The 22500-nt window shown below is 37.6% G+C and overlaps 3 protein-coding genes across 3 annotated transcripts in view; 2 read left to right on the top strand and 1 right to left on the bottom strand.

Annotated features, from left to right (window-relative positions):
• LOC306881006 (transcriptional repressor p66-alpha) overlaps positions 1-22500 on the top strand; it is a 166619-nt gene that overhangs the window by 141994 nt on the left and 2125 nt on the right. The gene's annotated exons all lie outside the window — the stretch shown is intronic.
• Positions 3084-16480, bottom strand: LOC306880872 (midnolin). The gene is made up of 7 exons (XM_079434671.1): positions 15943-16480; positions 14766-14853; positions 14566-14628; positions 7003-7272; positions 5726-5828; positions 5358-5645; positions 3084-3658 (listed from the first exon to the last, which is right to left on the bottom strand). The coding sequence occupies exons 1-7, from the start codon at positions 16158-16160 to the stop codon at positions 3420-3422; spliced, it is 1269 nt and encodes a 422-aa protein (XP_079290797.1). The 5' UTR covers positions 16161-16480; the 3' UTR covers positions 3084-3419.
• cbarpa (CACN subunit beta associated regulatory protein a) overlaps positions 17464-22500 on the top strand; it is a gene marked incomplete at both ends in the record, with an annotated part of 35759 nt that continues 30722 nt past the window's right edge. The window contains one exon of the mRNA XM_079434721.1: positions 17464-17542. Coding sequence (XP_079290847.1) covers positions 17464-17542 — 79 coding nt within the window. The remainder of the gene's footprint in view (positions 17543-22500) is intronic.

The raw sequence follows: 22500 nt of genomic DNA on the forward strand, positions 1-22500 counted from the left end.
GAGATGACGTTCATTAACCGATCATCAAACACTCCTCACGGCACGAAGCGGCAGCTGTTAATAATGTGGGACAATGATTTTAGTCTGTCTGACCTCACAAATCTCAAGTGCATCCAAAAAATGTCATTCACACAAAAGCAGCATAATCTTGTTAATCAATATATATATATATATATAAACTAATTTAAATTACCAACCAGTGAAGAAAAACTTGTTAAAGCAAGAAACTCCTCCAAACAGTCCAGTAAATAAACCGTTTGTCAGTTTAGATCTGTATCAAACACTTGTTACCAAAGCTACAGGAGTTAAAACTCATTTCACATATATTTTAGTAAAGTTCAATACTCACAATCCAACATATAGCTCCTCGAGCGACCGCTTCATTTAGACTCAATCCCACAATGTTTATTTGTTTTATTCCTACAGAAACAGATCAGTTTGGAACTCATTTGAAATGCATGACAAATAAATCCACTCATAATTTTGAGTTTGACAAACAATATTATGAAAATGTAAAAACATCCTTTCACTAAGCATTTGAGAAAAGACCTTTAAGCTTGATTTTGCAGCATCTGATTCATGAAGAAAGTCTGGAGTAAATCATGTTCACTTCCACAGTTCAGATCTGATCCAGATCCGATGGTTTGTCACGCTGAAGGTTCAGTTATTCACACATGGAAGCTTCCTGGGTCTCTTATCTATGCTGTGTTTTGAAGCTGAGTTATTATTGTTAACTAAAACCATAAAAAAAAAATTATGTTACTTGAAATGTTACTTTTTATTGAGCTAGTTTCCAATGCAACCTTTCTCATTTTCGTTTGCGTTGAAGTACTAAATAAATAAACATTAATTGCAACTAAATAATTGACTAAAAATTAATACTATATAAAGATACTAATTAATAATGATAAAAGCTGACAAAACACACTACTAGAACTTTAAATTTAAAGTGTAAACAGAAAATATGAAATAAGAGAAATGTTTAAATTTAAGAACTAGAACTAATTCCAAACCTTTATCAGTATATGAATGACACTAAAACAAGCAGTAATTTGAAGTTGTTTTTGTGTGTGGTGTTTCCAAATGTCAGACTCATCGTTTTCTGTTTCAGATCCTGCTTTACTAACAAACGCAGTGTGAAACCGCTGAGATCAAACCAACGGCTGACAAACACACCTGTGATAAACACACACTCCACACCAGCCAGTCTAGACCAGACCAAACCAGACTAACCCTTCATACAAACACCATCAGCAGAGACTAATAGCGTCTGATCCTCTTTTACAAGTCCGTTTGAATAAAAGCATCTGCTGAATGAATACATCTAAATATGTTTTTAGGCTCAGCAATGGATGCTCTGCAGTGAATGGGTGCCGTCAGAATGAGAGTCTGATAAAAACATCACAATAATCCACAGCACTCCAGTCCATCAGTTAACATCTGGAGAAGATAAAAGCTGAAACAAATCCATCAAGATGTTTTTAACGAATAATAACTCTTCCTCCAGTGAAAAAGTGTTCTGGTCTGAATCAGGAGAGAAATCTGCACAGATCCGTTTACAAGACAAAACAGCTCTAAACTAATATGAGGCTGGATTTTGATGCGAGAGACAACAGGAGATGCACTTTTTCACTGGAGGAAGAGTTATTATGGATTATGAACTCATATTTGAGTTCAAAACGTCTTAATGCTGGATGTGTTTGAGCTTTAGTCTTCTCCAGATGTTAACTGATGGACTGGAGTGCTGTGGATTATTGTGATGTTTTTATCAGACTCTCATTCTGACGGCACCCATTCACTGCAGAGCATCCATTGCTGAGACACTGATGCATTGCAGCATTTCAGCACATTTTTAAACTATTAATATATACAAATTTTTTAACCTTACTTTATTTCCTAAAAAGAAATAAACTAAATTAAAAGCCACACAAATTTATTGCATCTTCATTTTGAACGCTATAGTTTACACTGTGACAAAAACATGAGAAAGAAAAAAAAAAAAGACACGAATCTAAAGCACAGAATGTTTCACAGTAACCAGATGAGTTTATAAATTAATACAGTCGTATGAATGTGCTACACGCTTTTCTGAAACGCTCACGACAGACGATGGGCTCAAGAACTACTGCAAACAACTCTATAACACGACCGTCAATCCTGCTTCATGCCGAGAGATTCTGAGAGATGACAGGCATCCGATACATGAAGAAGACAGACGTGAGGAACTTCATCAAACTCCAGTGTGAAAGCAGACGCTGCCAATCACTCATCAGATCAGATCACCATCTTCAGAGACGTCATTCCACAGGAGAGTTCAGGGAATCCACACACATGCTGTTCCTTACAGATTAAATAAGGCCACTGAACAAATCACAGCAAACGTCTTCTTTCACACGCTGTCCAGCAGAACCAAATCTGAAAATGAGCTTTACTTCAGCTTTCATAATGACTCTGACGCTCCCTCGACTCCAGATCAGAGGTTTGTCCGTGAGAAACACAGTCTGTGTCCAGATTCAGTGTCTGACTCAAATAAACCAAGCAAACAGATACTGGCTACAGTCTGAGAGAAGAACTTCAGAAATAATCCACGAGAAAATGCTGCATTTCAGCTCTTTATTCAGGAAATGTGTCTGAGAAATAAAGCAGGTAAATCTCACGAAATATGTCCAGGCCATATTTCATCCTAAAATTAAAAGGAAACAAATTATAGTATTTTTCATAAAGAAGTGACACCTATTTTAAGCACAAAAAAAATAAAAAAAAATAAGAGTGCGTTTTTTTTTTTTTACTAAAACAGAAACAAGAATGCATTTAAAAAAAAAGAAAAAAAAAAAAAAAAAAAAAAAGAAAAAAAAATACAAAGAGACAAAAACCCCAAAAATTACTTGGTATTAATTTAGAATGTCTTTATTTTAAAACAAATTATAGTTTATGAAAAATAAACTTATTTTCAGTAACAAACGAAATAAATTATATAGTATTTATTAATAATAAGACTTTATAATAAGAAGAATTTTCTGTTTTCATTTAAAATGGCTTCATTTTCTTTATATGAAAAACAATATACATATTCTTTTGATTTTGGGGTGAAATATGAGCCGTTTCATGAGATTCGCCCAAATCCAGGATTCTTTAAGGGAGAAAATAATCAGCTGTCTGAATGTGATCTCAGACTGACGTCTGTCCTCTGAACCACATCAAATATCTCATAATGCTGAAGAGAAATGAAGTGTGCAAAACATCATGTAACCGAGTTGAACACCTGATGTGAAAATGCTACATCCTGCGATTGGTGACATCTGTGAAGTGAACTGAGAATCACTGCAAACCGACCGTGAAGGCCCTAAAGCGGCTCCTGAGGGACTGTGTGTGTCAGTCGGCCATTAATGCCCGTGTCGGGTCACGCTTTCATCCTTGCGTCAAACCACCACAAACTCCGGGTTGATGTCTGCGGGGCCGTCGGGCTTCCAGACCGGCTCCTGGTAGTCCAGGCGGAGCGATGCGTCGCTGGACCGGTTCTGGCGTTGGGTTATCCAGTGATACGGGCCACGAGTGTCTCTCCGGGCCTTTCTCCGCAGACGCCGCTGCTGCAGTAAGAGCTGCAGCTGCTCCACCTTACAACGCATGGCTTTATTCTCCGTCTGCTGCACACGCTCACCTGACACAGAGAGAGATACAGAGAGACGAATCAGACGAGACGCAATCAACAACAGATCCGAGCACGCTTACAGAGACACTCCGCTGACTCAGAGTGGAATATTACACTACAGACTGCAGTCAGCATGCTATTATCAGTCAAATAAAATTAAAACCACACACACACACACACACACCCCAAAAAAAAAAAAAAAAAAAAACTACTTGGAAAATAAAATATATATATACACATATACATACATATATAATTATTTTTTTTTACTTCAGCTAGTTACCATGGCAACATTTCTCATTTTAATCTAGTTTAACTTGATCTACTAAAATAACACAAACAGAAACTAAAAAATAAATATGTTAGAAAAAAAGGGACAAAAATGACTTCATTAAATTAAATTATAATTTATTAATAATTCCATGATAATAAATTTAGAATATTCTATTTTTTAAATAAATTATAGTTCATAAAAATATATTTAATAATAAATCACATTATAGTTTTTATTAATATTTAGAATTAGTTTATTTTATATAAAGTAGATTCAATTACAAATAAAATAGTTTATTATAGGTGTGCGTATGTAAAAAGACAAAATAAATAAAGTACATTTTATTTAAAAATAAAATTAATCTTTTCTTAATAAAAATTGTCTTTTTAGTAATTAGTTTATTTAAAAAATAGAGCATTTTATAATACATTAGTTTTTATTACTATTTAGAATTAGTATATTTAAAAAAAAAAAATGAATTAAATACTTATATATATATATATAAAAAAAAAAAAAAAGCATTCTAAATACAAAAAAAAAAAAAAGTATGTCAGAGATACTAAAATAACATGCGTGTAATACAGATGAAAGATGCGAGTCAGCATACAGGAAGAGCTGATGCTCATACACTCAGAACACTTTCAGTTTTACATTCACAACAAATACAAATTATATCATTTCAGTGAGATAATCATATTTTAAGAGGTTGTCCTAAAATAATACACCAGTGTTCAATAATACACTGATGATGAACTGAACAGAATCAACATTGATGAACAATAGAATCAACATTGCACGAAACATTAATATTAATTTTACAGTTTATCTCTGTGAAGCAAGCGACTCTGAAACAATCTGTAAAGCACGTGACTTGATTATAATTTTTACTAGTGTTACGAATTAAAAAAATAATAAAATCGCAGTTAATAAACATTCTTCTAGTTCATCAGCGTAACTGTTTACAGATGCATGATCATATCATTTATTGCTAGCGGCTTGTCCAATCAGATTCAGAGCATGTCTGAGTGTCTTTGTAAATCTGATCTGATGCTGAACATTACAGCTCGAGACACAAATGACCAAACACACGCCAAGCAATGAATCAGAGAAAATGAGAAGTATGTAAAGTTAAAAAAACTCTGAGTTAGAATACGACTTCCTCTTCCTGTGTGTGTGTGTGTATAGATCTGTCTGCAACAACTCAATGAATTCTCACCACAGATCATTTGCATTGCTGCCAGGAAAACACACACACACACACACACACACAGGCTTTGTGTGTTTGATGACTCCATTGACAATGGAGAGTCACCTTCTCCTTGTAATACCTGTAATACCTCACGCATGCTCATGCTCACACACGCATGCGCACGCACACTCACACATACACACACACACACTCATTCACGCGCGCGCTCAAACACTCTCACTCACCGGAGGGCCTGCGCAGGTGTGCATGTGGCTGTGGCCGGTCTGAGGTAGGCAACGGTGGAGGTGTGTGTGAGGTAGGTGAGGGTGGAGGTGTGTGTGAGGTAGGTGAGGGTGGAGGTGTGTGTGTGTGTGAGGTAGGTGAGGCCGGAGGGCAGCGGAGGTGTGTCAGCGTCGCAGGAGATCTCTGGTAAATCCGTGTGGCGCTCAGGAGGTCGTTGAGGATCTGCAGGATGGTGCTGATGTCCCGGCGAGGATGCCCGCTGCTGTCCTGAAGGGTGGGGTGTAGAGTACCTGAGGAGGGCAGAGGTCAGCGTGAGGTCGAGACCAGCAGCTTGTTCTGCTGTAATTCTCCTGATGAAGCCACGCTTTACCTGAGAAGGTTCCTGAGAAAACTCCCGGCGCGTGATTGACCAGGCTCTCGATGACGGCGCCAGGTTTGCATCGCTGTCTGGGGCTCTGAGTGCTGCCTTCAGCCTGAAATTCACCATCATTCATTAATGAAAACTCATTCATATACTAAAATAGCTTTTGTTAATATTTTAAATCAGATTTTATTTTCATAATTATTGTTTTAATTTTAAAGTTTTAGTCATTTTGATTTGATTTTTTTAAAAATGTCAAATTGTTTTGTTTGTTTATTTAGTTTGAGTTATTTGAGCATTTAAAGTGTTATTTCAGTGCCACTGAAATACTACTATAGTTTTTATATTTATATTCGTTGTTTTTTTATTTTTGGGTTTAATTAGTTTTAGTAATTTTGTTGTACATTGTCATTTTGAGCAGTTTTTGTTTTTAACATGTTTATATAGTTTTTATTCATTATTTTAGTACATCAAAATAAACATTCAAATTTTTATTTTAAACGTTGCCTTGGCAACTAGCAGAAATACAAGTTTTTAATATATTTTTATTTCAGTTAAGGTTTTTCATTTCAAGTAGCAAACATTTTTTAATGTTTTTAATTTTAGTTGAAGTTTTAGTTACCTATGATAACCCATAAAAATAATGGAATAAAAATATTGAAATAAAATGAAGTTATGATTTTTAATATTAAAACATTCAAGGTAACATTTATTTTCTTTAAAATTATATATATATATTTTTTTTTTTTTTTTTTTAGTTCATTTTAGTTAATTGCAATAACCTTGCAACTCTCTCCGTAAGACTGGAGCTGCTCAAAAGTAAACCACTTTTATTCATCTCAAGACTTTAAAGCACAAATATGAAGCTGCTACATTTGCTTTGACTCAGCAATCAGCATTATTTGAGCTGTAAATTCTCTAAATGCTGCTTTCTTCAGTGACTCATTACAGACATAACACCAGTGTTTGACTTTTTCTTTAGATGTTTACTGGCTTTACACGGTTATGAGATGAGGACAGGAGTTAGTAATTGCTGCTATCGGACTAGATTTATTTCAATTTTTAGATTAACTTCCACCCTTTTTCACACTTAGAATCTTTTAGTGCGGTTTCTATACTTCTGAGAATGTGTATTTAAACATGTATTGCTAATCCACTGTAACACGTTACTGCTGCCTATTGAAGGCCACTATTTTTGCATTAGGGTTTAATATAATAAATACAATAAAAGATGAATCAAACAGTTCGACAGGAAAGACTGGAGTAGCTCTACAGTCGTGTCTTACCTGAACGCAGGGGGGAGCAGGGGCGGGGCTTTGAGTGCAGTGGGCGTGGCGATCATGAGATGAGGGCGGAGCAGTACGGCTTTTAAAGTCTGAGGGGTCTCCACTGCTGACGGCCCCTGTAGGTGTCTGGTTGGGGCCCGTAGGACCCCTGGAAAGAGACGGCTGTCCTCCAGACGCCTGAGCTGCCAACTGGAGCTGCACAAACATCATGTGATCGCCCACACGAAGGGCAAGGGTCAGCGGGGACCGTCCCACCAAGAAGTCACTGACCTGCACACAAAAAACAAAATGATTGACAGACGTTAATGACTTGCATGTTTCATTCAGAAGCACATCATCTTCTGACTCCAATAAAACAGGTACTGACATCACTGCAACAATTCTCTTACTATTTTTGTCTTGTTTTTGTTTTCCAGTACAAATATCTAAAGATTCTTAAATCAAGATGCATTTACTGGACAAGCAAATTGACATCAGACAAGAAGTCTTGTTTTCTGAGAAATTTAATAAAATGAGTGAGTTTTTGTCAGAAAAATAAAATGTATTCAAAGAGAAAACAAGATTATTTTTATGACTCCATTTTCTCAGAAAACAAAAATAAATCTTCAGTCATTATGCATCTCCAGTAAATGCATCTTGATTTAAGGATGTTTAGATAAGTAGACTCCACTTGCAGATATTTTTATATTAATTTGAATAAATTTCTTACGTCATAGCGCATCAAGTCAATGTATTTAAAAATGCTTCGATATTTGTATTTAAAAACGAGGAACAACAACAGTTTTGCAGAACTGCCTCCTGATATTAAATGCATCTCAAACTAGAAACTGTGAATGCACACAATTAAAATAAAAACAGGTACAAAATAGTAAAGCACTGATGAAAAATTGTAAGAAGAATAAGAGTCACAAGCTGAGTTTCCGTCCAAAGTTGCGAATTTAACTTGTGTGCAAAATTGGAATATGGCATAAAACATTTACGAATAAGTACTGTTTCCATCAAACGAGTCAAAGAGAGTAAAATCATCACATCCTGATAAACTGGCACTATAAATCACCAAGACAAGTAGGAGAAGCCACTGAATATAATAATTTTCATATATTATAAGTTACTTGTGGCTCAGAGCAAGCAGCCAAAGGCAATTATACAGAAATATTTTGGCAACAGACTTTGCTCTGGCATTTCAGAATGACCATAACAACGAGATCTGTCCCATGGTTAGTCAAGTTATTCCGTCCCATCACGCAAAGTCACATGTCTTTTTTTGATGCGCATGGTGAAGTTTGGCAAATGCATTTCCATCTCCCATTTTTCACATTAAACCTCTTTTGCACAAGTCAAAAACCACCGCAAGTGAGCTTTTTTTTTTTTTTTTTTTTTTTTAAATTTGGTGTTTGCATCACTCGTTAATGATACGAAACTTCAAAATGCGCATAAAAACAGGGTGATGGAAACAGCTACAGTGCATGATCGCATCAGTAGAGCATTAACAAACCAGAGAAACCAACATCCCCAGAGTCTGAATCAGATACCAACAGCGCTGAGGTTTCACTTGCGCTGCCCAAACCACACAAATAGCAGTGCTGAGGAGCCGCTCCTGTAGGACACTTAAAGTCCCGGGTCTTAGCCCAGAGACATCAATATGTGGCAGAATACATACAATTTAAAAACATGGAGCGTTCACAATTCGCACCTAGAAACGCGAGCTGTACCGCTTTCTCTTCTTTCAAAGCGCACCAGAGCTTGCGCTCTCTTGGTGTTTGCCGTTGCTAAGCAACCATGAGCCGTGCTCGCCTTGACGACGAGACTGTTTCAACTCGCTGACGCAATTAAATAACGAACTTGCACGCTCAAACATATATGGCTGTATAAATCCAATTAAGCTACTAAAGGTAGTATCAGTAGCATCCATTCAGGCTGTAGCGGTATTTGACAGTTCAGAGAGACGGCCGTTTTCCCGCGAGTGGGCGTGGTTTCAGCACCGACAGCAGACACGCCCCCAGTGTTTGAGAGCAGAGAGACCTGCTTATTTTTCAAAGATTTTGATAGTTAAAAGTTTACTTTAGTTACTTGGCTTTTTTTTTTTTATCATTCAAATTTGGCTGGGTGGTAATATCACATTTTTCTGTTGTGTGACGAACTCAGAATATATTTTAATATTACTTTACACGGACTTTAAGTCCATGAGTGACACTGACGTCACATCTCACTCTTCTTCATGAGGCAGACGCTCAGAGAGCACATGCATCTACTCACTAATACTCTCTAATGATCGGAGCGCTGACGAGCGCTGGGCTCTGGTGTAAAGGTCAAGAGTTGGTGTGCTGGGCTCGGGAACTGAAGTGGGCCAGCGTGACACTTCAAGTCTCTGATATCAGTCACCGGTGTGGGTGAAGACCAGCAGCACAGCAGTCTGGGAAACTAAATTCTCAGAAATTGTGGGCTGATAATTTGCAAGGCAGTGCAACGCAGTTGATGTGTCACAACAAACAGCAGATCTGTGCTGATGGACGGCAGAGAACGTGAAACGCCACACGTCACAGTATGCATTCGTTTGTTCACATAATTTATCATGAACTAACTATGAACAACACTAACTACAGTCTACATGCTGTAGCAATGTTAATCTCTACATTTACCACTACATTTTTAAAATCTAAAGCTGTCTCAGTTACCATTAGTTAATGCATTGAGAACCAGAAGAATAAAATGTATTCAAAGAGAAAAGATTATTTTTTATTTTTTACTCCATTTTCTCAGAAAACAAAAATAAATCTTCAGTCATTATGCATCTCCAGTAAATGCATCTTGATTTAAGGATGTTTAGATATTTATACTGGAAGACAAATTCTTGTCTAGAGTGCGATTACACTCTGTCACGTGACACTGAGAGTAAAGAGGTGTGTTCGACTTGAAGATCGATTGGTGTATGACATCAAAGTACGGCGAGAGAAAGCATAAGGAGACGTCCGCTCTCTTATAGCTCTCGCAGTATTTGATGACACACAGCGATCGGTCTAGCAGCGCTGCTTCAAGTCCAACACATCTAAGCAGTCTTCAGAGGAAGCATCAAGTTGGCACGCTATGTTGCCAAGTCCGCAGTTTGCGGTCTAACATATGCAGAATTGACACGCTACATGTAGAGCGCTTTGAGTGCTTAGAAAAGCGCTATATAAATGTAATGAATTATTATAATTATTATATCCTTTGTTGTATTTTCCTGTCAAAATAAGAGTTCCTTTGGAATTCTTCAGCTTTTAAGAACTGCTGGGTTTTCGGGTAGTGGGCGGGACTAATGCACAAACGGCAATCTCATTGGCTGGCGCTCACCTATTATCCTCCCTGTTTTGATTTCAGCAAATCATTTAGAGCGAACAGACAACCTGATTAATATTCATGAATTATATTGTGCATTTTATATAGTTATTATTAGTAGTAGAATTCGTAGTAGTTTTATCTTATCAGTATTATTTGTAGTTTCCCCCCCCTTTTTTTTATAGAAACACTAAATTACAAGCAATATCTTAAGCACCACCACCAGACCCAAGTTCAGTCAACATGACAAATATGCATTCATACATGGTTATTCGGTTTGGAAATCAGCAAACGAGGAGGAAACACCCAACCCTTGATTACAAGAAGCTCTGAGTGTGGCAATCGGACATGTGTTACGTCATCACATCTCACAGCACCAGCCCGAGGAGTCCGGTTTAGAGCGGTTTACTGTACATCAGAGCGGCTGGTATGCAGATCAGCGCGATACGAGCAACTTCACGAAAAGCCGAAACTAACACACTCCTGACTCACAGAAACGGCTCGAGTGATTCTGCACCTCAGCAGACGCAGGAGTCAGAGCGAGAAACAGCAAACGACGAGGCTCTGCTTCTCAGAACATCACAGCCTTGTTTAAAGAGCACAAACTCAAGATCACTGCAGATTACCAGACCTTCCTGCTTCTGATCGCACTTAACCGCTTCTTTAGAACTAGGCCCGACAAAACTAACAGCTATTATTTAAACCCTTCAATTTCCATTCAAACAAAACATTAAAAAGCTTTTTATTAAATTTTATGATATGGAAAAAAAAATCTTGTTTTAAACAAAAACCCATTTAATTTTTATACTTTTTTCAGAAACCAAAACTTAATATTTTAAGTAATTTTGCTTCTTAAGTAAATATGTCTTGATTTAAGAATGTTCAGATATTTGTACTGGAAGAACCATAAATACGGTTTATGCCTTTTAAACTGCAACAAATCCAAGCACCATTGTGACAAATTAGTAAAGTCTAATTAAAGTCAAATGAGTAATTAAATGCCTTTTTTTCAGAAATATTACCAGCTTGCAATAAGAACCTTGGAGTTCACTCTTAAAAATAAAATAGTGTTTTTGCAGCGATGCCATAGAAGAACCATTTTTGATTTCCCAAAGAACCTTTCGGTAAACATCTCTAACCACATTTTTCTTTGTGTGAAGAATATTTCAATAATCTTTTCCATAAAGAAGCTTTTATGCATTTGAAAGATTCCAGGGACCAGTTGTTCAAAAGTAATCTGATCAGATTCTGGCCATTGGATTGGATCAAATCTTGAAAATGAGCTGTTCAAAAGAAGAGGATTCTGAATTCAGATTAGATCACAAAATACAATTTTGGTTTTGATCTGGATTAAATCCTCAGTTTGTGTTGTTCAAAACGTTTTAGTATGATTGAAAAAAAACAAAAACAGGATTATTCTGATCCCAGCAGAAGAGTGGATTTCAAAAACAAAAGTGTAATAAAAACTTTAAATACAACATTTGTAACATGTAATATATCCCCAAATAGCGGTCAGTATCAAACAAAAATATTATATTTAAAGTGTTTTTTTTATTTTTTATCATTGATTGTAAACTACATTGGCACAATCATCAGAGATGAGCAGTCAGAAGCAGTTATTTGTATAAATGCAATGCAAAACTAGAATGCAGGATGATCAGATTCTCAGACAGTAGTAAGTGAGTCAGTGAAACGCAGCATTCCTGTAGTGTAAGTGGATGTGAACGATGTGGCTGTAATGAATGAAACGGAGCCGATGCGCTCCTCCCGTCTCTCCGGCGAGTCACGACTCTGAGCACTTCAATCACAAAGACAGGCGGCTAATGAAAGGCTGGAGATCACGAACACGCAAACGTCTGTCGCGTGTTTAAACCGCTCAGAGCTGTGAACTCACGACCCACAAACACTCACACGACATCCATTAAACACAAATATCTGCTCTTATTATGCACATTCAATCACTTTAGTTTTCCAAGCACTTCATATAGAGACACTTTTTACAATCCAATCAATTTCTCAGCAATAACACAAAGCAGATGCTTTCAGGTGGGGTTTTCTTCCCTCAAACAACCCAAAAACCATATCCCTCGGCGGAGACTGTCTGTAAACATATTCCTTATCCTTCCTGATAGATGAGGTTAATGAACATCGATCTCCAGAGATCAATGCTGAAATGGCTAGGAGAGCATCTTCTGTCTGAAGCGCTATTGATCCCTCACCACACAGAGCTATTAAGAGCAAATGATTTCCAATCACACTGAATGGAAAGGCCAGAGATTCCCTCGACAGCAAGACGACACTAGAGGATCTTTACAATAACCGTGAGTGATAAACCGGTTTCCAACCACAGGACCTGGATGAAAACCACGAGGATGGAGCAAACGAAGCAGATATTAATGTTGGCATGGAAGCTGCAAATGAATTCACTGCTGCATGGACAGGACTTGATTTTATCGGATTGTGAGGTTTTTTTAGCTCAGTACTTTTGTCTTGATACCCAGTACAAATATTTAAACATTCTTAAATCAAAATAAATTTACTTCTACAATAAATAAATAGTCAAAAAATAAATAAATAAAATTTACTTGAGAAACAAAAATAACTCAAGATGTTACATTTTCTCTGAAAATGTATCAAAATTAAGTGAGTTTTTGCTAAAAACAAAAACAAATACCTGCCAGTGGAGTCAGATTTTTTTATTTTAGTAAAGTTTATTTTTCCACATTTCAAGCAAAAACACTTCATTTTGCTATATATAAAAAAAAAAAAAAAAAAAAAAAAACATAAAAAAGTAAAGTATCTTTATTTAAGAATGTTTAGATATTTGTGCTGGAAACAATACAAAAATACTGCGTAAGAAAATCTTTTTTTTTTTGCAGTGTATGGACGCAGATCTGAATGAAGCTGACTGAACCTCAAGTGAGTCATGCTACAGGAAGAGCAGGTTAGTACAATTAGATTAAAGCAAGTAGTTTCAAAGTAAACAACATTGAAAAAATGCACAGATGAATCATTCACAATAAGACCCGTGACATGCATTCATGCTGACTTTAGACTGTTTGTTTTCAATGATGAGCGTGTGCTGCTCTTACAGTGAACGGTTACGTCTAACGCTCTTCATGTGAAACCTTCCTCATTCAGAAAATACCAGAGACAGAGAAAAACATGCTCAAACCTGACAAAAACAAACTTCCTGAAGCACCACACACACACACACAGAGAAGGTGTCTAGACACAGACAGGTAGAGCATCAGGCTGTTCTAACACACTTCACAGGAGGATTTCCAGGCTAAAAATACCTGCAGCATCACCAACCACATCTAACAGCAGATAACTGCAAAACCGTGCATTACTGCAGAGACGCAGCGGCGTGAACGTGTGCTTCACTAAACTACAGCACCAAACCAGAGAGTTTGGGATGTTCTCTGACACACTTCAACACCGCTGAATCTCACCAAACACGGCCTGCTTGCATCCATTTCAACAACGATGTGCACTGATAAAGCATTCATAATAAACACTGCAATAACAGGATTAATGAATTCTGAATTCATGGTGACTTTATGGTTCCTCAGAGTAGAAATGAGAGCCGGATGAGTTTCATGAGATTCAGAGCGGCTTGTAATAAGAGCCTGACATGCATCTGTTCTAGGAAATCATCTATCATTCTTCAGTCTAACCACACACACACACACACACACACACACACAACTGACATCAAACAGCTCAGCATTGCCAAAATGACGCACAGACCCGCTGATGGCGCAGAGCGCACACACAGATATATGTGCACATGTGGTTTCACAGATGTAGGTGCCACATGCAGGGGCTAAAACTTAAAAATAGAAACATTTCTGCTCATCTATTTAGTTTACATAGGTTAATGATCTGTTAAACATCAAATGTCACTTTCATAGTGAGTGTCAGTAAAGCGCACATGCACACCGATTTCAACGGGCTCGTCGCCAAAAGAGCAGCTGCTTGATTTGCTTACATGCAAATCCTTCGTAACACTGAAGAACATTCATGAAAAGCACCAGCCCGTTACTGCTGTTTACCCAGAATCCCCCATCACTTATTCTGAATGAGTGCGTGTGTATTTGTACACAAGTGTGGGGGCGTCTTTCACTGGTTATATTCAGCTGCTGGTGGGAAAGGCGCACTCATTAGAATAGTCATTGTGTGAGTTCTTGTGAATGAGTGTGTTCTGGTAGAAGAGGAAGTGTGCGACCGCAGCGAGAGCTTCACCTGAGCGTCTGAGAGAGCCTCCAGCGCCTGCAGGACCGACTGCTCCGAGCGGCACGGCTGCGACTGCAAACACACAACAACATCACAAACTCAACAGATGCACTCCAATGCATGCATGAGATCTTACAGCCAAAGCATTTAGTTCAGGCCTTTAAATATAGAAACGCGTGTGTGATTTCTGAGAAGGAAGAGTTTTATACCATCAGTCCGGCTTCAACCGTGGGCACCAGCGTCAGTCTGCTTCCGTCAACCACACCAAAATCCAGCAGTTTCCCTGAGTTTAACCTCCTGCAGACGGAGAACACAATCACTGATGTTTCCCATCATGCACCTCTCCAGAACAGACAGATACATCAGGACATTCACGATCTGGTTTCATTTCTGCATGCTTTGCTTTTCTGAAGAAACATCTGATTGCTTCATCATAATATGGTAATCTTGACATCTAATGAGCATCTTTGGCTTGCTCATTTCAGTAATTAATATTATTATTATCGATTTAACTGCACTGACACTATCAGATGAGAAGAGCGGAGTGTAATAATGGCCCTGTAGAGCTGCTTTACAGCTGAAATTGGTTTCATAATTTATTAATTTTATGTTCTTGTCTATTACAGTAAAGCTGCTTTGAATCTGTATTGAATGCAAAACTCTGTTCATGAGATAATCAGGATTTCTAACCTGTTTTAAGTAAAGAAATGATATAGAATGCACTGAAGGGAACAATATATGTCGATATGGAAACTCAAGCCCAATGATCTGTAATATCAACACCTTAAACATTTCAAAATCTTTCAAAAGATGTGCATTACTTTTCAATTCATTTTACAAAAAAAGAAAGAAAGAAAGAAAGAAAGAAAGGAAAAGAACAGCTTTAGGCTTAATTATCTCTGATTCAAACACAGAATACCTTTAACTGTACTTTACAATATTTGAGTTTAAGCTCAAAACAAACATACAGATCTGCAAACGGGCTAAAATTAAACTTAACTCTAAAGGAAAATAAGTTTTCCTTCCCCATAAACAGATGCTTGCTCTTGTTTTAAGCATGAACTCACTCTTGTTCAGTTTCTCAGACTTCATATCTCCATCTGTATCTTGAATAGATATTTGCTCTGGAAACCATTTTTTTTTGCAGTGGATGCAACATTTATGAATTTAAGACTTTCTGATCTGATTTGAAAACCTTTTTAAGGCCTTAATTTGTGGAGAGACGAATTAAATGCTTTTGAAGATCTGCAGAAACCAGGAACATTCACCTCTAAAACCAGTTTAAAAACCTCGCAGGATTGTAAGACATCAGCCCTGATGTTATGATTTTTGAAATAAAGGAATAACCGATTCAGATCAAGAGAAGCGGATCCCGGAGCGACTCACGTGTCTCGGTGCAGCAGCAGCAGTCGCTCCCTCGGAACCCGGAGTTTCTCGGACAGTCTCCGGTTCAGCCCCTCCACGGTCTCCTCCAGCGGAACGGACAGCTCGAAGTGGCTCCCGGTGGTGGAGCTGATCGATACGTTCATGGACGCGTCGCCGCGGAGGAGCTCCTCGCACCGGGACCGCGATCCGTGACTCCGCGCCTCGGTGTTCCGCTCCATCCGAGAACCCCCGTGATCTGTGAACCGAGCGGGTGACGGTGTGTGGCGAACGGTTCTCCTGCTCACCGTAAAAACGTAATATTCCGGTGTAATATCCGCGGGGTTCGGTTCGGTTTCTCTGAGGTAAAAATCCACCGTCTCGCGCGCGCTGCTACAATAACGGCCGCCGATCTGCACAGAAACGCCAAAATATCAATATTAGCAGGCCATTAGAATCTGAATGTACGTTTATATTTATTACGAACGTAATTTTTTAAATACCCGTTTTTTTTAGCTCGTAAAGCTGCTCTATTCTATAAGCCGATTGCTCAGTCTTCTGTGCAGCGCAGCTGCTGCGTCTACATTTGTTTCGAAGCCCAGCCGAAAGATCCCGCCCACCGCCACAAACAACCAATGGCGTTAGAGAGGATACGCTTGCCTTCGTCGTGTCAGCCAATCAGCTGCCCGCTCGTAACAGCCACATGCACGCCGGCTCCGCCCACCCACCCTGTCCTCTGCGATAATGGTTGACGTGACCAATCAGAGAAGCGCAAAGAGAACGGCCACGCCTCTTCCCGCTGTGATCATTCATAACAGCTGAGAGGAAAACATTGTATTCTTGGATTTTAGCACCGGCTTTCCTGTAATGACAACATCATAAAATTATTACGCATTTTCTGGAAAATTTCACCAAGGCTATTTATTTATTTACTGAATGATTGATTGCATCGGCTTCTGTGCAAGTGAAATTTTGGTAAACATTTATTTATTTAAATCATTGGGTTTTGTGCAAGTTGAATTGTACTAACATTTATTTATTTGCTTATTAATTTATCAATTTGTCTTGGTAAAAGGAGCTTTCAGTGCAGATGTACACAGAAATTAAGTCGATAAAATTAATGTAATACTGTATATACATAAATAATCAAAAGAATGTGATCTATCTATCTGTATATTTACATTTAGTCATTTAGGAGACGCTTTTATCCAAAGCGACTTAGAAATGATGACAATAGAAGCAATCAAAACCAACAAAAGAGCAATATATGTATAATATATATATATATATATATATATATATATATATATATATGTATGTATGTATGTATGTATGTATGCATGCATGTGTATGTTTATATATATATATATATAAATATATGTTTGATGTCTTTTGTCTTTGTTATTTATATTTGTGTTATGGGGATGATGGATATATTGTGTGGGCTCAGTTCTGTATGTTCCTATGAACCCATGAATCATTCCTGATGGCCTGTCAGCGAGGCTGTGATGAGTTTGAGTGTTTTCATCTCTGAGCACAGTCAGCATGAATCAGAACGGCCTGCTTACTGTAGTGTTCATGTCCATCATCATCATCATCCTCATCATCATCATCATCATCACGGGTGTGTCAGAGTGACTCAACACATCAAACTCTCATCTCCTGCTTTTCCAAACGCTGTGGCGTTCAGGAGTTTGTGATGGTTTGCTGAAGTTATTAATCACTTCATATCTGAGTGTGTGTGATGTTATGGGGGCAGGTTTGTGCTCCGGAGGAATGTGGAGTGAAATTCCCAGCCCTGTTCCTGAAACTAGAACATTCCGATACCATGATGCATGCTGTTTTATGATTGTTTTACAATATCCACGCAGGGCTGTCTTATGTAAAGGTTACAGTAATACACGGGTTAGTCAGGATGTTTGTTAAACACATTAGAGTAAAACACAATACGGATCACCGTTTGGGTCAAAATGAGTTTCTTCATCAATCTCACTCATCACAGAGACTTCAACCAAAGTTCAACAAAAATATATTCTAAGAATGTTGTGCTAAAATTCCCATTAAGTTATGAAAACATTCTCTGTACATTTACAATGTAAAGGTTTTTAGAACCCTTTTTTATTGTTGAGGGAACATTCCATTTTAAATGTTCTAACATTATGGGAATGTTACTTTTAAATGTTCCATGAACGTTCTCAAAAAAAGTAACATTTAAAAAAATGCTGCATGAATGTCTAACTAAAACGTTTCAAAATTAAAATGTTCTATCAACAATATACATTATTAAAGACAAATGAACATTCTACTGGAAGAATGTTTGTTCATAACTCTGAGAAAACCTTTCTAGAACATTCTGAGAGCAGTCCCTGTTATCTGGGAAGGAGCTGTTCATCAGAATGAGAATGAAAGTCGTTAACTCACCATCACTTCATCTCAAACCCGAATGCTGTTATCTGAGGAACACAAACAGACAATCTTTACAGACTTACAGTAAAACTACAGTTCATACAGATCACGACTGACAAGCTGCAGAAGAACTGAGTCAGTCACATACACTGTAAAAAATGTTTAGTTTTTTTTTTAGATTATTTGATTACTTTTAATTTCAATCTTTCTATTTAAAAAATTACATTTATTTTAATGTTGTAATAAAACAATTGCGCTGCTGAATATCCAAGACGCTTCAAGAAACCTCCTGCAAAGCTACAGTTCTGTTAAAAGATTTAGGCTCTTGTGTAAAAATGCTGTAAAATGAGGATGCTGTCAAAAATAATGTCATAAATAGATTTTCTTGATCAGTTAACTTCTATTAACTAAATGAAATCATCATGTGTTGTGAGCATGCTCTGTGTTTAAAGCAGCTTTTGTCCTCGGTGCACTTGAGCAGAGTTTCTCAGGAGCTTTGCAGGAGGTTTCTTGAAGCAGAGACACACTTCTTCTGGATTTAGTCTCAGTTTGTTCTGTTTCTTCATGTCATTCCAGACAGACTGATGATGATCAGATCACATCTCAAACTTCTCACTGGATTATTACTATTAATGTCTAAATGAATGTTTGGAAATGTGTGTTCTCCTCGTGTGCTGCTGTAATGCGATGACTGTGGAGGAGTGTGTGATCAGAGCGGGATCCGTTCGGCAGAGACACGTCACTGTATTCCCCATCGCAGGACTGAAATAGATCACTGTATTCCAGCCCACATCTGCCTCTTCATCCTCGTCCTCATCATCCTCATGTGCGACTCTCAGCTCTGCTCGTGATCACCTCTCTGAAACACAAACACAGCTTTATGAGCTTTTATAACAGAAGCACGTTTACAGTTTTTCTCGATTGCTTAAACACATTTCTTGAAACACAAATCCATAACTTCTAACTCAATTCCCCAAACTTCCTATATTCAGGTCAAAATGAAGCTCTCCACTCAAAACAACTCAATCTTGCTGAAAAACCAAACTTTGCTCTCAGACATGACACACAAACAGTCAAAAACACACACAGTTTTACACACTGATGAGATCAATTCAAAAACCGGTTATAAGTGTGCTACTTCCCAAATGTTTTATTTCTCAATTTACAGTTTTTCTCAGTTGCTTTGGCACATTTTCTGAAACAGTCTTAACATTCTCTAAACTGTGAGTGCAAATATCACAACTGTTTGCTGGACCTTCAGAACTTTATTGCATGTCTGCAAAATCAAAACATTTCATTCATGCTTCAAAACCTAGTTATCGTGTCGGTAATTTGGCCAAGGCCACCAAAATATAAAGTATTTGTGTCATCGTGTGAGCCACACTGGTCACAATGTTTAGTTGTTTTTTCACATGACTGTAGAACACTGTGTGTAGTATTACCTGAGGCACACTATGGCAATAGTTTAGATGACAGTTACTGTAGTCCTACTAAAACACAGAAGGCTGCACATATATCCATTTCAAAAGTACAAATTTACACATTACTGTATGTGGGATATTGATTGAAAGAGACGAAAATGTTTGAATTATTGAGGATATGGTCGATCTCCCAATATTTAGCTGCACACTTCAGCCGTTGTAAGGCCATGATTGACAACATTATTTCATCTGATATGCACCTCTGTCCTTGGCCTCTTCTTCCTCTTCCTGTTTTGCCTGTGTACCCTTCCACCATGCATTCCTCTCGGCTGTTGTCCCTGATCGTTTTCTGGATGTTCATCACTGTCAGAATTTGTAAGTCTTGTGTTGTCCTCTGTCTATATGCTTTCCAACTGAAGACTCATGAGATGCACCTTTGAGCTATTTCAGAGAACTGGTTTACCTATAATTGGCTGATCTATATTCTCTGCATTAGTGAAAGTCAAGATTCACTTGAACAATTCATGCCAAATTTATTACAGTAAAAGTCTAATAGAAATGTGTAGAAAATATGCTTGGCAGTTTATGACAACTCAACCATTTTGCATTTAATGACTGGATGTTTTGAGGGGTAAGACTATAGCACAGAGAACTATATAATACATCTTGAACAACATGACAATAGCAACTGATAATGTAGGAAACCACAGAGAAATCTACATAATCAGTTGCATGAATGTACCAAAGCAATCCCAACTTGTTCAAAAGAATGAGCAGCTTTTTATGATGTGCACAAGTGACTAGATGATGTGGAGGATGAACAAGTAGTTTTGAGAATTTCATTTCTGATCTGAGAAATGCACCAAAGCCTCTGAGAAACACTGTGAGCTGACTTTGGCCCTTTTATCTCTCCATCGAAGGTTCTGATTGGTGTGTGATACATTTAGACTCCCAGTGTTTCCACTCGGGTAACTGTGTGCTAATTGAGCTCAAACTGTGCAGACTTGAGAGAACAATATTGAATGCTAGTGCTTTCTAAATGATCACATGGTGTAAAGACTGAGAAATGAAGGATTTGTGTAGAGTTTTGCAGGAACAGTTCACCGAATCTGACTCGTGTGTTAAAGCAGGGAATAGTGTTTATAGTTCAGCAGAATGGGTGTGCTTTTTGAAAAAAGGCGTTATCGTTTGAAATTTTAGTTCAAACGCCTGGTTATAGTGTTTTAGCAATCGAGAAAAACTGTAATCACTCACTGCTGTCAGTGAATCTGTGCATGTGTTCAGCTGATCACCGGACGTCCAGGAATCATCATCTGAAGTCAATCTTCTGACGTCAGAGGAACCGGCACACATCACACCATCATCAGGAGAAACACTCCACATATTCACAGAAATCTGCAGGATCCTCACTTATTTAACAATATGTGCTTGTGGCGCCTGACGCATATAAGGAACATTATATTCTGGCAATTCTGGCTACAAATAATGTAGATCCTGTAACAGATATACTATAATAAAAATAAATAAATAAATTGGCATATATACAAGAAAAAAAAAACTGTTTCAATTTGTCTAATTCAATGCTTTACTTGTCATTTCTTTGTAATTATTTGTGGAACATTCTTGTGATTTCTGAGTGAAAATTGTTTCTACACCCAATTTTTTTTTTAGTTTTACAATTAACAAATAAAGTAGATTAATTCCTATTATTAACGCAAGTGTTATACACTGCTCTTCAAAATTGGGGGATTTTATAATGTTTCTGAAAAAAGTCTCTTCTGCTCACCAAAGCTGCATTTATTTGATCAAAAATACATTAAAAACAGTGAAATATTATTAAAATGTAAAACAGCTGTTTTCTATGTGAATATGTGTTAAACTGTAATTTATTTATGTGATCTGCAGCTGTATTTTCATCATTACTCCAGTCTTCAGTGTCACATGATCTTCAGAAATCATAATAATATACTGATTTACTGCTCAACAAACATTTCTGATTATTATCAATGTTGAACCCAGTTGTGCTGCTCAATATTTTTGTGGAAACCGTGATACATTTTATTTTTCAGGATTCACAGATGAATAGAAATGAACATTCTAAATGTCTTTATTGACACTTTTGATCAATTTAATGCATCCTTGATGAATAAAGTATATCAGTCTGTTTACCTTTGCACCGTCAGAGGCCTGAGAACTTTCTCTCTCTGTTTCCTCTGTGATTTCTGTGAAGGAAGCACAGAGAGAAATGCATCACACACGGCTGCAGACGCTTCAGGATGCACAGATGCTTTGAGAGCTGCTGCAGATGTTTAGCATCAGTGTGAAGGAGGCAATCTGAGCAGGAAGCCGCAGCGGCCCACGGTTATGAGGGCTTCCAGTAATCGGTGCGAGGCTGATCTGATAGAGCGCTCATGAAGCCACAAGAATCACACATTCACTCAAGATCTTCTTAAAGATCTCTGTCTGTTTTCTGAAGGAGCCGCTGATGTTCAGGCCTGATGATGAGAGTGAAGCTAAACTTCATCCGATGCTCTTGGGCCAGCTCTTCAAAAGTAATCTGATCAGATTCTGGTCATCGGATTGGATCAAATCTTGAAAATGGGTTGTTCTTGTCTAAAAGAAAAAAAGGATTCTGAATTCAGACTAGATCACAAAACCCAATCTTGATTTTGATCTGGATTAAATCCTCAGTTTGTGTTGTTCAAAACGTTTTAGTAAGATTGGGATACTTTTGATCCAAAAATAAAACAGGATT

The sequence above is a fragment of the Barbus barbus genome (assembly GCF_936440315.1).
Source record: "Barbus barbus genome assembly, chromosome: 15".
Lineage (NCBI taxonomy): Eukaryota > Metazoa > Chordata > Actinopteri > Cypriniformes > Cyprinidae > Barbus > Barbus barbus.